Genomic DNA, 18,634 nt, shown 5'->3' on the forward strand with positions numbered 1-18,634 from the left:
AGGACAGAAGCTCCTCTTTTTGGTACCTCACCCTCTGTATATCTTCATCCGGCTGTTGATTCACATCCTTTGTAAAAAACTGGTAATCTAGTAAGAAAAATGTTTCTCTGAGGCCTATGAGCTCTAGCAAATTAATTGATCTCAAGAAGTGGGTCATGGGAACCTCCGATTTATAGCCATCCAGTCAGATGTTAGATGCACCTGCACTTGTGATTGGTGTGTGAAGTTGGGGAAGGGGGTGTGGCCTTGCAGACTAAGCAAGACCTCCTATAACCCAAGGAGGGGATCATTGGAACCTCCAATCTATAACAAATCAGTCAAAAGCTCAGGTGACAAGCTGGACTTTCTATTGGCATCTGAAGTGGGGAGGGCAGTCTTGTGGGACTTGGGCCCTTAACCTGTGGAATGTGATGATATCTCCCAGCAGACAGTGTCAGGATTGGTTGTAGAGAAACGCCCCAATCCCCAACACACACACTGGAATTGGTCTCAGAAGCCTTTAATAATAATAAAGACCCCCATGAAGCATCCCTGCTGAAATGAGTCCTGCTTGTTTGTAACAAAACCCAAATGACTGTGCACCAATAAAGAGCTAAGTTCTCTAAGGCAAAGAACCAGAAAGGAGGGAGCTGTGCGGAGAACTCCACAAATCTACAGAGGGGTTCCCCTGAGTCTCTTGCTGACTACTAAGCCGTGCATATTGTGAGGCTCACAAGTAATCAGAGGGCTGAAGCCAAACAATTCCCGGAGCTCACACAGGACCAGGGCACATCTGCGTTCAGCCAGCCACTGAATGCTCAGGGCATTTAGGAGACACCTGAGAAGGGCCACGCCCTAAGATAGCAGCAAGACTAAATCAGTCCAGAGCAAAGGCTACTATAAATTTATCCCAACAGAGGTTCAAAACAAGCCAAAAAAGATCAAAGTGATCCCCAAATAAGTTAACTACCTGCTAGAATAAAATCTAACACTGTTTGGTGGAAAATAACAAAATCCATCATTCAACAAAGTAAAACTCACAATGTACTGCATTGAATCAAAATCACTAGATATGTGAAGAAGCAAGAAAACATAACGAGCAAGGCGGAAAAAACCCAGTCAATAGAAAAAGACCCAGATGACAGAAGATGACAAAGTCAGAACTTTGAGAAAGTTACATAAATAAGCAAAATGTGTTCAAGGATTTAAAGAAAAAAGTGCATATAAGAAGAGAAATGGAGAACATAAAACACGCAAAACCTCTAAAATGAAAAATAGAGTATCTACAATGAAAACTTCTACCAAAAAGTACTAGAATAAGAAAATTAAGCAAGATCACAGAAGCTCTCATATATTGCTAAGGAGAATACAAAATGGTACTACTTTCAGAACAGTCTGGTAGTGACTTATTAAGTTAAATAGATATTTACCTATGACCAAATAATTGTACTTTTAGGCATTCAGAGACAAATGAAAACAAATGTCCACACAGACTTATATACAAATATTCATTAGACTTTATATATATATAACAGTCAAAAGCTGCCAACAACCTAAATGTCTACCAACAGATAAAGGATTAAAAATAACTTGTAGTATATCCATCCGATGAAATACCACTCTACAATAAAAGGAACAAAGTCCCAATATATGCAGTAACATGGATGGATCTTAACATTATGCTCAGTGAAATAAACCACATATAACAGAGTACATTCCATTTACATAAAATTTCTTAAAAGAGACATGTAATTCAGTGACAAAAAGCAGAACAGGGATTGCCTGGAACCATGGAGGATACCGACTACAAAAGAACACATATTTTCTACCATGAGTGTGGCAGGGATTACACAGGTGTACACATGTACGAAGACCCAATGAACCGACACACAGACCAATGGAACAGAATAGAGAGCCCAGAAACAAACCCGTGTTCATATGGTCACCTAACCTACAACAGAGGGGGCAGGAGTGCACGATACGGAAAAGACAGCCTTGTCCACACGGCGCTGGGAAAAATGGACAGCTGCATGCAAAAGAATAAAACTGGACACTTTCTAGCATCGTATGTAAAAATAGACTCAAAATGGACTAAAGACCTAAATATAAGACCTGAAACCATAACACTCCTAAAAAACACCGGCAGTAAACTCTTAGACATTGGTCTTGGCGGTATCTTCAGACAAGGGTAACAGAAGCAAAAAAATGAACAGGCGGGGCCACCTCAAACTGAGCTGTTGCACAGCAAAGGGAAACATTAACGAAACGAAAAGCCACCTACTAAATGGGAGAAGATATTTGCAAATGATACATCCAGTAAGGGGTTAATATCTAAAATATATAAAGAATTCATACAACTCAACACCAACATCACAAATAATCCAATTAAAAAACAGGCAGAGGAACTGAATAGACATTTTTCCAAAGAAGACATACAGACAGCCAACAGACACATGGGAAGATGCTCAAGATCACTCACTGATCATCAGGAAAATGCGAATCAAAACCATAATGAGACATCACCTCATTATGAGATACCTCAAGACACGACAAGGGCCAGCTAGGATGCCAAGAAAATGCGATGCTCACGCACTCTGGTGGGAATGTAAATCGGAGCAGCCACTATGGAAAACAGTATGGAGGCTCCTCAAAAACTTAAAAAAACAGAAATACCATACATGCAGCAATTCCACTTGTGGGTATTTATCCAAAGAAAATGATAACACTAATTCAAAAAGATATTTGCACTATATTCACTGCAGTGTTATTTACAATAGTCAAGATATGGAAGGAAATATCCCTCAATAGATGAATAAACAAAATGTGATACATATATTCAATGGAATATTACTCAGCCATAAAAACGAGACCTGTCATTTTCAGCAACATGGAATTAACCTAAAAGGTATTATTGCTAAATTAAATAAATCAGACAGAGATAGACAAATACCAGATGATTGCACTAACATGTGGAATCTAAAAAAGTAAAACAAGCAAACAAAACATAAATGGACGCATAAGTACAGAGAACAAACTGGTGGTTTCCAGAGGGGAGACAGGTAAGAAGGGCAAAGAGAGAGGAAAACAGGTGAAGGGGAGTAAGAGATAAACACTTTAGTAATAAAATAAGTCGCAGGGATGAAAGATACAGCATAGGGAATATAGTCAATAATACTGTAATAGCTTTGTATGGTGACAGATGGAGACTAGACCTATCATGGTGTTCATTTTATAATATACCTCAATGTCAAATCACTGTTGTACACCTGAAGCTAATATAATATTGTATGTCAACTATAATTCAATTAGAAAATGAATTGTATGTTTAAAAAGGGCGTTTTATTGTATGTAAATAATACCTCAGTGAAGTTGACTTAAAAAAGTCATAGCATTATTTACGATGGCCAAAACATGGAAACAACCTAAGAGTCCAGTGGTGGTGGAATGGACAAAGAAGTTGCAGTGTGTGTGGTACATACATGTACAAACAAGGACATATTGTTCAGTCATAAAAAATGAGGATATCCTGATCAACAGAGGTGAGGCTCAGAACCTCACCCCCCCTGTTTTGAGAGAAATCTTCTGCATCCGTGGATGTTTTGCTGCCCTTGTCTAGCCTGGATTAATACTTAGTCCATAGGCACACACCTGATCATCTGATCATCTACATTTGCCTTCTTACAGCACTAAACTATGTTTTCTACCTTTATCTTGCATCTACCTACCACTTCAGCATTTTATTAAAAATAAAAATAATAATAATAATAGGAGAAATGTGGGATCAACATATAAATCAAGTACAAAAATCAAATGAATATTCATATTTGACCTGATGGTTTATAGGTCATATTGCATGATCAAAACCGAAAGTTTCTGTGATGACTGCCCTTGTACTGTTCACCATGTAAGAATTTATTCACTCTGTAAGAATTCGTTCACCATGTAAGAACTTGTTCGTTATGCTTCAGAAGATTGGAGACTGACGAGAATTAGGCTTGAGATGGATTAATGATTGTACATTGAGCATTGACCCCCCTATACTGAATTTTATTGTTGTTAACAACCATTTGATCAATAAATATGAGAGATGCCCTCTCAAAAAAAAAAAAAAAAAAAAATGAGGATATCCTAGCATCTGTAACAAAATTGATAGACTTCGAAGGCATTATGCTAAGTGAAATAAGCCAGGTACAAAAAAGACAAATACTGCATGATCTCTCTTGTATGCGGAATCTAAAAATAAGGAATTAAAAGGGAAAACTAAATCCATAGAAAAAGGGATCACACTCTGGAGGGTAGGAGGTGGAGGAAATGGAAAAGACGGTCCAAAGGTACAAACTTCCGGTCCGAAGCCAGCCGGTCCCAGGGAGGCAATGCCAGCATGGCAGCGGGAGCCCACACTGCTCCGTGGCGCACAGGGAGGCTTATGGAAACCTGAAGAATTCTCATCACAAGGAGACATTTTTTTTTCTTTTTCCCTCTCTCTCTTCCTTTTCTGTTATCTCTGAGGGGATGGTGATTAGTTGAACCTACTGTCATAATCGTTCATTTTACCATATACGTAAATCAAACCATCATGCTGTACACCTTATTCAGTAAAGCATGTCAATTATTTCTCAATAAAACTGGAAAAAAATTAAATCACCTATAAATAACAACAAATCTAAGTAGGGAGAGACTTTCTGGAAAGATACACAAGAAAAGTTAAAAATGCTTGCTTGCTGGTGAAGGGGCGAGTATCGTAAACATAATATTCCTCATGTAATTGTAGATCAATGATACTAAAAAAAAAATGCTTGCTTGCTTCTGGAGAGTGAGAATGGAATTAGTAGATGGGGAGGAGAGTAGAGACTCATTTTAATGTAAACCCTTCTTTGCTACTTGGATTTTTACATGATCATTATTTCATTTAAATTTCTAAAAACCACCTCACTAAAAATTAAATTAATAATACATATTTCTAAACAAAGATAAAAGCCTGGAATGGCTATGTTCACTGAAATGTTAACTGTGGTTTCCTGTGAGTTGAGGGATTATGGGTCATCATTGTTTTCATCTTCATATTTTGTAACACTTTCTGACTTTTTAGAAAGGAACACTTAGAAAGTACAGCATAGAGAATACAGTCAATAACACTCCAGTATCTTTCTGTGTTGTCATACAGAGAGTAACTACACTAGTTGGGGGTGAGCATTTAATAATGAAGGTAACTGTTGAATCACTATGTTGTATACTTGAAACCAATATAATATTGTGTATCAACTAAAATTTTTTAAAAATGAACTTTATAATTAGATAAAGGACAAAGGTATTTCCACATTGGGGAAGGTGATGTCACATATATGAAAGAAAGAAAAAAAATGCAGCAGCTGGAAGCTGGACACTTCTGGAAGCTGCCAGGGACTTGAGAACACTCTCCTTAACAGGTTATGTTGTTGCCAGTCACAGAATTCCCTTAATCCCACAAAAGCAAAGACATCAAGGTTTCAATTCTACTCAGCCAATTGCAAGAGCATTTTTTTTCCTACCGTAAGAAGAACATGAATCTTAAATCAGGCAAAATCTTAGAAACACTTTCTTAGATGTATAGTGAACCCAGGGCGGTAAAACAACTTGCCTGGGTCACGCACTGACGGCGCACAGAGCTCACATCTCCTTATGCCCCGGCCGCCGCTCCTTCCTTGCTGGCCTCTGTGAGAGTCGCGCCCTCCCTCACACCCCAGAACACAGTTCGCAGTCAGTGAGGTGGCGCGGACTTGGGAGTTAGGGTCTCTTCTATACTATTACAAAAAGAAATGCTATTTAAATAAAGGGAAGATGGGGGCATATCATTCTTCAAGAGCGCTCTGCAGGAGGGGCGAGGCCTGACGTGCGCTCACGTACATCACCGCAGACAACTCGAGTCACTTCAGATCCACTACACATTTCGAACAGTCAGAGCCTCAGGAACAGATGCACCTTAAGGACGGAGCAAGCCACGGTGAGCAGGCAGCTCGCCCCACCTGTCACGATCTCTGTCGTACTTCTGCACTAAGAGCACCTTATGCAACATGGTATTAATCAGAGGGTGTGGGATTTGGTATGAACAGATCTCTGTTCTGGAACCCCTTCTGCTTGCCATTTGTAAAATGGCCCTAACATCTGCCCTGCCCACATTAGTGACCACTTGTAACTAAAAGGATTCAGAAAAACTGTGAGGTGCTGTTCAACATTAGGTATTATAACCATGCTCTTAAGAGTTTTGATACTGAGGGATAACCAGATGTTTCCCTGGCACAAGAGAAATGTACAAGACAGGAGAGGGGGACAGAGGCTCCCTGCTGGCACCCTGACCCACAGGCGCTAACAGGAATGCTACGTGTGCGGAAGGCCCCACTGCCCCTCCACCACGTCTTTCTCCTGGAAATACAGAAAATACCACTTGGGAAAATAAAACCATCCAATCATCTCAACTGTGCCACCGACCCCAGGGGGCTCATCTCAGTAGTAACTGCTGGACTGTCTTCGTTCTCAGCTCTGGAGATGCCAGACTTGGCCTCAGGAATGTGAAGGGGTTACATTCCAACAAAATCACCACCAGAAATCTTCATCTGCCACTTGAAAATGGAACTCCTACAGCTCGTCTGCCACGGCTCCTAAGTCGGGTATGTCATCAGTATCACCTAGGGGGCTTTCTCAAAACAAAGATCTGGAGCCTTGCCCAAACTTCCTAAATCTGCAGGGGTGAGACCAGAGAATCGATCATTTTTAAGGCTCCCCAGCAATTCCGGTGATGAGCTAGACTGGGGTACTCTCTCATTTTGGATGAGATGACAGAGAGAAGGTGGGGCCAGGAGGACAAGGACCCAGGCCCCGCTGTCAGGTCAGAACTCTCCCTCTCCCAGACTGCTGCTGCCCTGAGACCTTACAACGGCTATTCTGAGTCCAGCTTATTTCCTCTTTGTACAGTGAAATGCTGGGGCCCTACTTGGAAATCCAGGAGTGTTCTTGTGGCCAATGGACTCAACCAAAAGAACAGCATCTAACTTCAGCCACATTCATTACCAACAGGGGCTTAGACCTCAGGCTGCTCTAGTGTCCTGTCACTGTCCAGGCCCTAGAACTCAGGGGCTGATCAACCCAGTCCTCTTAACAAGCAATCATCTTTGAGGCACTGACTTATGTATGGCAGTAATCCTGATTATACAAACAGTGGATGCTAAAAACAAAAATCTAATGACATCGGTCCTTGATGAATTCAGAAGTAGCAAATTTCTCCCAAGTGTGGACTCTCTTTGAAATGGTGGGGATTCCCTGAAAGTATGTGAGCTCATCACAGGGTGAGTCAGCCTGAGATCAGAGAGAAGCCAGCTTCGGTCTGACACTTGAGTCAGGTCATATGATCACAGTCTTACAAATATACTAATCTAAAGGAGAAGGATAGGTTTTCAGAGGAAACAACCAATGTCAAGGGAAAGAGTACAGTATACTTCAAAAGTGTGACTCACACACTCCACCATAATACATACAGAAAACAGCAAACCTCTCTTTCTCTAGTTCTACAGCAGGTTATTATCAAATCCAGGGTGTGTTAACAGGCCAAAAGGCAGACACATGGGCTTGTGGACAGATACTTCTCAGGGCCCCAGCCACACCTGGATCTGTACATCACAGTTTTACAGGACTGCTGGGGATCAAGTGGAATCCTTACACTGGATTCTGCTGGAGGAAGACAGTCAAAACCAAAATTCAGAACAGGATTTGGGAAGGAAGCCTACATGCTGTACATAATGCCAATGTCAACAAAGATTCCTAAACTATGTTAGAACTGGAAGGAATCTCAAAGCTGTGTTCCAATCCAACCCTGCTGTTTTTGAGTTTGAAGACACAGAGGACCAGGCAGAAGATGACATGTCCAACCTCACACAGCTACTGACGACAGAGTTGGGACTTGCCATTAGGATGCAGACACCCTGGCCACTGGATTCAGCTGAGTTGGATTATGGACACGGGCTGGCTCATGAGAAAATCACGCACCACTCCAAATACCACTAAGGCTTTCCTTTCACCCCCTCTTTTGCCCAAGCTATTGGGGTCTGCAGGTATCTCAGGTTTTCCATTTGTTAAGTTATGGCTGAGAAGAAGGCAGTTTTAAAATTTCCACCTTCACATTGTTTCCGTATTTGCTGAATGTCTGTGCCGTGCGAGGTACGGCCCCCGGCTACGGAGAGCGCCGATGAGCACGATGGTTCATTGTGCATCTTCGTGGTTCAGCGACATTGAGTTCCACCCGTATTGTATGGCCCTAGCATGGAAGGAGTGTTTTGAGCAATAATGATCGAGGAATTTGATTACTTCAGTCTGGTTCCTGGTGAGAACTTATCCACATCACTAAAGTCCAACCATTTCAGCCCATCCTTAGACTAAGAAGGGCATGGACAGCCAGATACCAGCCCCAATATAAGGCATGAGCTCTGAGGATTTCAACAGCAGGAATTTCTACTCAGAGCCCTTGCGGAGACCACAGGTAGGCCTGGAGATAGACATTTCAACTTTGGGGCTAAAAAGTGACAGACGGCTGTGCTAAATGAGAACTCAAGGTGGTTCCACTTATTCCTACCTCCCAGTGACCGGCAACTTTGGGTGGAATCTCCAACCCCAGCCTCTCCAGCTCTCGCTCCCTGGATTTCTCATACTGCCGGTAACCAACATATCCACCGCCAGTTGCAAACAGAATGGGTAGGGGGCGCAGCCGGAACAAGATTCGAGCAGGGGCAGTGTGGACCCCTCTGGTATCTGTAACAAAAAACAGGAAATTTTTCAGCCTGGAAGAAGAGACAGGGTTGAGTCATGCAAACAGAGCACCTGCAGGAGGGCCCGGGAAGGCCAATGCATCTCCAAATGCAGGAAAGGGGACAGGACCCTGAAGGGATCTGAACAGGTGGGTGCAATGCCGAGTCACTACTAAAGCCCTTCTGTCTCCCAAATTCTATCAGTAAGGGATAAGCACCTTTCCTGTGAAACTCCAATGCACCTCAACTGCCACCATACTCACTGAACTGAAGATGAAAACAATGAACTGCAAAGAGGTCACAAAACTAATCAAAGCTGCCCAGCTGGCCACAAAAGGTCTGGGACTGAGACGCAGGCACCATTTCTCACCTGGAACTCTTTGGTCTTTTACATTCCAGGCCCAATTCTGACTGGACCCTAGTACTCTCAAACGCAAAATCTCCTAAGCTCTTACAATAAAAAAGATGACCCAACTTGACAATGTACAAAGGACTAGAATAGACATTTCTCCAAAGGAGATATATGAGTGGCCAATAGCACATGAAAAGCTGATATCTAATATGAACTGAATTGTGTTCCCCCCAAAATTCTACTCTTATGTCCTAATTCAGTACCTCAGAATGTGACCTTGTTTGACTATAGGATCTCTACAAAGATAATCAAGTTCAAATAAGATCATCATGATAGGCCCTAATCCAATGTGATTAGTGTCCTTACAAAAAGGAAAAATATGGAGACAGACATGCAAACAGGGAGAATGCTATGTGAAGATAAAGACAGAGATCAGGGTGACGCCTCTCCAAGCCAAAAAGACTGCCAGTAAATCATTAGGAGCTAGACAAGAGGCATGGAACAGATTCTCCACAACGCCCTCAGAAGAAAGCAACCCTGGACACCTTGATCTTGGACCTCTAGTCTTCAGAACTGTGAAAGAATACATTTTTGCTGTTTAAGCCACTCAATTTGAGGTTGAGCCACTCCAATTGTTGGAGCAGCCGTAGCAATCCAACACAGCATCGGTGATCAGGAAAATGCAAAGCCGAACCACAGTGGATGCCACTTCACACCCACTAGGGTGGTTAGAATCAAAAAGACAGGTAAGTGTTGGCAAGTATGTGGAGAAACTGTAACACTCATACACTGCTGGTGAGACTGTAAAATAGGGCAGCCACTCTGAAAAACAGTTTGTCAGTTCCTCAAAATGATAAACATAAAATTACTATATGACCCAGCAATTCTGCTTTTAGGCATACACCCAAGAGAAGTGAAACATACATCTACACAAAAACCTGCACAAGAATGCTCAATAGCAGCATTATTCCTAACAACCAGAGGTACCCAGGAAGCAATCCAACTGGTCATCCACAGATGAATGGATAAAAAAGTGTGGTCTATTCACATAATGGAATATTATTTGATAATAAAAAGAAACTAAGTACTGACACATCCTACAACAGGAACCTTGAAAACATTATGTAAAAGAAGTCAACCCATGGAAGCCTGCATGTTGTCTGATTCCCTTTACATGAAGCATCCAGTAGAGAAAACATACCATAGAGACAGCGAGCAGCACAGCGGCTGCCAATGGCTGGGGACCAGGAGACATGGAGGGTGACGTTTAATGGGTGAAGTGTTGCTGGCTGGGAGGGAAAGGAGGGAATGAGCTGCTCTGAAATGAGACTGGTGATGGCTGCACAATTCTAAACTGCTAAAAGCCACTGGATTGTACATTTAAAAGGGTGAATTTTATGATATTTTAATTATACCTCAATAAAGCTGTTATAAAACAAAATCTGAGGAGCTGAATTTTCAGTAGCCTATGCAAAACCGAAAAGCATACCCTTTCCATTGCCTTTGAGATCCAAAGGAAGGAAATCAGCCTGCTCCCCATGTCACCATCCCTCCACCGTGTTTTGGTTGCTGCTATTTCCTTTTTAAATAAGCAAGAGTAGATGTCATTAATCTCTCCCATATTCTAATTATTCCTCATGAACTCTTACTACTTAACAACTGATAAAATATTTTACTTCTGACCAACAATGACTTGTGAAAGAGCAAGAAACATTTTTTTCCTCTTTCCGAAATATCTGGTGATCAGAGAACTATTGTACCCTCCCTGCACTGAGCCAGCATCCCACACAGACTAATCCCTCTACTGAATGCCATCTGGTACACTGGTCCTTTCTTCAGTTGTAGGTCTCTCTCTCTCGCCTACTCAAAGGCTTACTTCACTCCTCCAAAAAGAAGTCCTAAGTAGAGAGTGCCCAGCACTCCTGACCACCTCTCTGCTGGGCTTGCCACTTTATAAAAGCAAAGCTTTTCTGCAGGTCCTAGATTATGCCTCAATTTGAGGCTCTCCCCCAATCCTTCATGTCATTCCTACGTGGTGTCCCAGCATGCAGGTCCTAATTAAATAAGCAACACCCAGATGTGCTCCTATTAACTACCATAATAAGCTTTTTGTTTCTGTTCTTGTTAACCATTTCATTTTATTCCCAAGGTATTCATACTAGCAGTTAAAGACAGCTTTTGGTATGACAGAATAGAAAGGATATTTAGATGATAAAGACAATACATATTTGTGTATGGGTTCAAACAGCTGCTTACCAGATCAAAAAAAGTTCACAATCCACAGTGGTGAGGATGTGGGCAAATGATGTACTCACAAGCACTTTTCTACTTGTAAGATTGTAAACTAGGTCAAACCACTTTGAGGAGCAATCCAGCCTAAAGACCAATTATAATAAACTTTTTGATCCAGCAATACTACCTCTACAAATTTATCCTGATGATGCACAAAGATATGTTACTACAGAATTGTCTGTAGCAGAAAAAGACTAGAAACAAATGTCCAACACCAAATGGTGAGGTCATACAATGGAACACTGTGCAGCCAGTAAGAACAATGAGATACTGTAAGAGCTAACGTCTCAGGCACAACTACATGCCAGGCCCTACAAGCGCTTCCCAGGTACAATTTCATTTCCCCCTAACACCGACCCTATGAAAGAGGTGCTATGTTCTTCCAATTACTGATGAGCAAACTAAGCACAGAGAAGCCAGCACCACCTCTCACCGTTACTTACTTGTGCAAAAGGCTCTGAGAGGCAGCTTCCTTAAAGATCGCAGGAAAAGACTCAGGGCAATGTTTTCACAGTGAAGAATGCTATAATCAAGCAAAAATGAACCATTAAACATTGTTCTTAAATTGTTTAAACATCAGTGGATCAACTGGCAAAATCTGAATACAGTCTACAAACTCGGTAACAATATTATGTCAGTGTTAATTTCCTGGTTTGACCACTGTACTGTGGTGATGTTAAGAAAATGTCCTTGTACAAAAAGTGCTGAAATATTTAAAGGTAAAGGGGCATCAAGTCTGTAACCTGCCCTCTCCAGGGTTTCATAAAAAAAAATGTATGTATGCACACATACACATAATGACAGAGAGAGGGAGAGAATGATAAATGCAGTCAGCACTTGAGGGAGCTGAGTAAAGGGTATTAGGAGAGTCTATGTATTATCTTTATAAGTTTTCTGTAAGTTTGTAACTATTTCACAATAAAGAGTTACTTTTTTCTTAATTAACATAAGCTCATAATCAGCAGCAGAGCCAGCGCTCTTACAGGAACGAAGCTGTCTGCTCCTGCACAGCCAGAGTGGTACACAGCCTTGGAAGCCTCTAACCCCTCCTTCTTAAAGAATCTAACAGTCGCAGGGGGGCTGAAACTTTCAATCTTTAATGCTTGTCCTGGATAAAAAGGACATGAACAAACCAGGTTGAACTATTCTAACCTACTTCAAGTCTGGAAGGCGCAATTCGTTTAGAATTTTTGAATCATCTTTTGTGTGTGTCACTACTTGGTTACAAAAGCTATTTTGACAGAGTGGACAGGTTTCAAGTGTTCTGAAAAAAAAAATTACCAGTTATTTTCACAGCTTTATGTTCTAAGAGAATATTACTTCTGATTCAGTTTGTTGCTCGTTTCCTCCCCACCCAGGAAAGTCGCCTTGTCCCCAGCGGCAGTTCGTGACTTTACCAGCAAGTGAAGCGTTAACAGATTTTTGGTTAAGGTCGGACCTCCCTTTCTTCAGAGTGCAAATATCCCACCTTCAAATCAGAGAGCACCTATTTTCCCAAACACCGACCTGAAATCTAACGTGAAGAAACTATGTACTTGTATTTCTTTTTTCCTTGGAGTCCTTTATGATAGAAGCAGCAATTCACTCTATTATAAATGCCTAAATTCCTATTTTTTAGAAAAGAGAACTGCATTTATGACCTCCATACAATATTTGCTTTCACAAATATTTAGTGAGTATGTCTTACACAGACACACTGTAAACATTACCAGACTTAGGCACCTTCATTTTTTTTGACATGAAATCTTGATTTAAAAACACCATCACAGCATGGTGCTAATGTGACTGAGGTGTTGAAGCCCATCTCCTATAGGCAAGTAAGGCTTTAGGGAAGAAAAAGCATGGGACCACGACAACCACCACCCCTGAGGCCACAGAGACCTACAGCTATTAACATAAAGACGGGTATATGAATGTTCTTTCAGCACTGAACAATGCTCATCTTTCTCGGCCTGGAAACTCCCACTACAAAAGCCAAAAACCTAAAAACTCTGTTTTCCAAACAGAATTGGAACGAGAAGTGTAAAAATGGACTAAAGGGTACATTGTTGCGTTCTGTACACTGCTCTATTGTGTGCCTCAGGATTAATGCTGAATCCCCTGACTGAAAGAATGTGTGCAGCGTGTTGAATAAGGCCTTTTTTGAGGAGGGGGTAGGCTGGAGGAGGTACAACAGGGAGAGACGTGTCCATCCAGTGTGACCAGATGCACGGCACGCAGGTGGTGTGCTTTGCAGGGTCTACCCTCAGCAGCCTGACCACCACCACAGGGCTTGGCACTCTCCATGCTGCTGAGCCCTAACTCCTGGAGCAAATGCTTGGCAAATGCATTTACCTTCTCTTATTACTGGGTCGTTCCTATCTCCATATCAATGCTGTACTTTTTCCAACCTAACACTGTCCACCAGGTATTCTTCTCTAGTTGTCACCCCACTTTTCTGCTCGCCTTCATAACAAGCTCTTTAAAAAAGCTATGCTCACAGTCACCACTTCCTCACCTCCAACTCTCCCTTAATCCTGCTTAACTAGGTTTTTATTCTTATCATGTCACCTCTTGTCAAGGTCACAGACAACCTCCATGTTGCCAATACACAGTTCTTGGGCCACAAGTTATGTGACTTCTCAGCACCATTTGCCACACTGATCCCCCCCACCCTTTTTTTAAATATTGAGGCATAATTGACCTATCACATTGTATTAGTTTCAGGTGTACAACATAATTCAATATTTGTATATATTGGGAAATGATCACCACAGTAAGTCTAGTTAACACCCATCACCATACAGTTATAAAATTTTTTCTTCTGTGATGAGAACTTTGAAGATCTACTTTCTTAGCAACTTTATTTTAGTATAGTTGATAAACAATATACTGGTTTCAAGTATACAACATAGTGATTCAACAGTTATTTACATTGTTAAATGCTTACCCCAGTTAGTATAGTTACTATCTGTCAACATAGGAAGATGTTATAGAATTGAGTATATTCTCTATGCTATACTTTCATTCCTTTGAGTAACTTATATTGTGATTGAGATTTTGTGCCTCTTTATTCCCTTCTGTTTTGCCCACCCACCCCAACCCCTCCCCTATTGGTAACTAACAGTCACTTCTCAGTGTTTATGAGTCTATTTGTGTTTTGTTTGTTTATTTTGCTCTGATTTTTAGGTTCCACATAATTTGTCTTTCTCTGCCTGGCTTATTTCACTTAGCATAATACCCTCTAGGTCCATTCATGTTGTTGCAAAGGCAAGGTTTTTTTATGGCTGAATAATATTCCACTGTGTATATGTACGTGCCACATCTTTATCATTCATCTGTGATGGACACTGGTTGCTTCTATATCTTGGCTACTGTAAATAATGCTGCAATAAACATAGGAGTGCATATATTTTTTCAAATCAGTGATTTTGTTTTCTTTGGGTAAATTCCCCTAAGTGGAATTGTTGGGTCATATGGTATTTTTTAGTTTTTTGAGGAATCTCCATACTGCTTTCCATAGTGGCTGCACCAATTTGCATTACCACCAACAGGGCAGGAAGGTTCCCTTTTCTCCACATTCTTACTAATACTTATTTCTTGTCTTTCAGATAGTAGCCATTCTGAATGGTATGAGATGATATCTCACTGTGGTTTTGATTTTCTTAGCAACTTTCACATATGCAATACAGTATTATTAACCACAGTCACCATGCTGTACATTACATGCCCATAACTTATTTATTTTCTAGCTAGCAGTTTGTGACTTATGACCCCTCACCCTTTCTCTTTCTTGAATTCAATCCTTTCTGCAACTCCTCCCTTGGCTTTTAGGACCTCCCACCTCTCTAGTTTCTCCCTAACTTCAGGCTGTTTCCGTGCCTAGGGTTCGGACCTCTTCTCTGTATACGCTCCCCCTAGAGACACTCATCCGGTCCCCTGGCTTTAAACAGCCAGATACTGATGTTGCCTCATTGCTCCTTTAGAGACCTCCAGATTCGTATTCCTAGCCACCCAACATCCACACTGGAATCATATCAAACTGATTTTGTCCAAGACAGAATTCCAAGCCCTTCTTAACACTCCTTCAACCTGTTCCTCCCTCAGACTTGTCCATCTCTGGCAGACAGACACTACCAGGTATTTACCAAATCCACCTTCTTTCCTCCTGGGCACCCAACAGACTACATTTCCCAGCCTCCTCTGCAACAGGGTGTGGCCACAGAACTGAGTTCTAGCCAATACGAGGAGCATTCAGGCTTCACAGACATCCACCTCCAGGCTTTCCCCTTTCAACCGGCTTGATGCAGGCCAATGTGCAGACCTTGGGAAGCCATGTGTTAAAAGACGGCAGCAGACTGGGTTCTCAAATCACTGCTGCCTCACCCATGCAGTGCACCCACTCGATTTCACAAGATCAAGACATAAACTTTTACCGTATTAAGGTCCTGAGATGCTGGGGTTTACCTGTTACCTAGTGGCATTATTCTAATATACCATCTCAGAAAAAGGCACCACCCTTCACTCAGCTACACAGGTCAAAACCCGAGGACTCATTTCTAAGTCCTTTCTCAGTACCCACACTGAATCCACTGGCAAGGCATGAAGACTAACTTCAAAATATGTCCTTACCTGCCTATTTGTAACCATCGCCACTACTCTAACTCTAGCCCAAGTCAACTGACGACCGCAGTGGCCCGTTTTCCCAGCTTCTGCTCTTGGCCTTCTATAGCCTATTCACCACAGACAGCCAGAGTGATCTTTTCAAAACAAAAATTAAGACCAGACCCCATGTAACTGGTCCTTGATGAGCTCTTAGATCTCTTGCTGCTTTCCTCTCGCCATTCCTTGTTTCGCACCACACCTTTGCCCCTTCCACACACTTGCATTTGCTGTTTGCTCTACTGGACACACCCCTGGGTGGCTCACTCCCTCATCATTCAGTTCTCTGTTCAAACGTTTCCTCCTCAGTTTGACTTTTCCTGACATCCTATACCCGAGTTACCCCTCTAAGCCCTCTCTAACCCCTTACCTTCCTTTTTCTTCAGGGCAGTTCTCACTCAACTAAAACAAACATATTTTATACATATAGACTTAAATGCAAATATAAATAAACATATATATAGTTTTGTTTACTTTGTTTACTGTCTGTATCCCTCAGTGAATGCAGGCATTTGTCTCTTCATTGGACTTCAATCGCAACAGTGAGACTAAGACCCAGAAAGAGGATAAACTCAGTCAGGTGTCTCTTCTACAAGGTGAACTCTTGTAGGCATTCTGCAAATGGGTAACTGAAGCCCATGATTAATTACTCAAGTCTGCTTGTGTGGCTCATTCCAGATCTGCCACTTATTAGCTATGTAGCTTTAAGAAATTTCTTAATTAATTGTAACCCTCAGACAGTCATGTAAAACCCTACACCCCAGGCCTGGCACCTAGCTACATACTACCACTATTAAAAGTAATAGAGTTGATATAAAGAACTCATACAACTCAACACCAAAAACAAATAATCTGATTAAGAAATGGGCAGAGGACCTGAATAGATCATTCCAAAGAAGACATACAAATAAATGGCCAAAAGGAACATGAAAAGATGCTTGACATCACTAATCACCAGGGGAAATACATATCAAAATCACAATGGGATATCACATCACAGCTGCAGGAATGACGAGCATCAGAGAGACAAGAAAGACACTTTTAGAGAAAAGGAATCCTTCTGCACTGGGAATGTTAACTGGTGCAGCCATCTGGAAAACAGTATGGATATCTCTGAGAAAATAAATATAGAAATACCATATGACCCAGTAATTCCACTTCTGGGTATTTATCCGAAGAAAATGAAAACATTAATTTGGAAAGATATTTGCACTCCTATGTTTATTGAAGCATTATTTACAACAGCTAAGATATGGAAGCAACCTAAGTGTCCACTGATAGATGAGTAAAGATGTGGGGGGGGGTGTACACACACACACACACACATACACATACATACTGGAATATTACTGAGCCATTAAAAAAGAATGAAATATTGCCATTTTCCAACAACATGGATGGACACAGAGAATATTATCCTAAGTGAAATAAGTCAGGCAGAGAAAAACAAATACCATATGATTTCACTTACATGTGGAATCTAAAAAAATAAAGCAAATGAACAAATAAACAAAACAGACTCATACATTCAGAGAACAAACTGGCAATTGCCAGATGGGAGGGGGATGGAGGATGGGTGAAATAGGTAAAGAGTATAAAGAGTTACAGACTCTGATTTATAAAGTAAGTCATGGGGTTAAAGTACAGAACTGAAGTAACTGAGCTGATACTCAGCTGGCGCACTGGGATCGCCATATCAATTGTCTATGACCAGTGGCTATGCTGACTGGTCTGGGCCCATATGTCATGGTTATAAAATACTCTTAACATCATCCCTGGTGGTCTATAGTCCTTTTATCTCTCCTGCTTTCAAAAGGTTCAATGTTCTCCTAAAAATCAACTGGCAGACCTCCTGAAGGCCTCATTCCACATTCTAACTCGTGTTAAGGTGGTAGAGTGTTTCCTTTCTTCTACTCAGCTATAAAGTTCTTTAAACACAAGGCCTATTTTAAATCGTCTTTTAATACCTCTCTTCCCCCGCCCCTACCTCCTGACTGCCCTCCCGTCTGTCTCCTCCATGGTCCCTGGCCCAGCAGTCTGCAGTGGCTGGGATATCATAAATATGTCTGAAAGTCGTGCACAAGCAACCACTCCCTAGGTATCATGCTCAGACTTGCCTGAACCTAAGAGTCATCTCGGGCACTCGTAATCCCAGCCTACGTACACCTACTGTTTCAGAATTTGCTAGCTGGGTGGGGATATATCTGGGAATCTCTAATTCTAATAAACATCCACCCTATTCTTTTACAAGTTTGGGAAACATGGCCCTATATTATCAATGATGTTGCTTTCTTTGTTCTATCACCTGTCACACATCACCTAGCTACTGAAAAACTTCCCAGTAGTATGAGGCTTTCATCTATATGTCTCACAAATAGACTCTGCTTTATTTAAAAACTCAAGAAAATGTTACCTTTCTGGTTTTGTGCATCAATATATTTTATTTTTACCTTGGTATGTAAAACCTTTGAAAATTAAAAGTTCTTCTTACAGTACCCAGATCCTTATCCCCCACAACCACTGCACCTATATCTATATCCAGTGTGACCTTCCTCCCCTTTTTAATGATGATGAGTGGGTATATACTCCTCATCAAAAA

General features: G+C 41.4%; 1 protein-coding gene across 2 annotated transcripts in view; it reads right to left on the minus strand.

Annotated features, from left to right (window-relative positions):
* Nucleotides 1-18,634, minus strand: part of PISD (phosphatidylserine decarboxylase) — a 38,146-nt gene that overhangs the window by 18,143 nt on the left and 1,369 nt on the right. For both annotated transcript variants that reach the window (XM_073222241.1, XM_017642770.3), the window contains exons 2-3: nucleotides 11,838-11,917; nucleotides 8,579-8,754 (exon numbers count right to left, since the gene is read on the minus strand). In XM_073222241.1, the coding sequence (XP_073078342.1) occupies nucleotides 8,579-8,754; nucleotides 11,838-11,917 (256 nt within the window). The remainder of the gene's footprint in view (nucleotides 1-8,578; nucleotides 8,755-11,837; nucleotides 11,918-18,634) is intronic.

The sequence above is a fragment of the Manis javanica genome, chromosome 15, assembly GCF_040802235.1.
Source record: "Manis javanica isolate MJ-LG chromosome 15, MJ_LKY, whole genome shotgun sequence".
Lineage (NCBI taxonomy): Eukaryota > Metazoa > Chordata > Mammalia > Pholidota > Manidae > Manis > Manis javanica.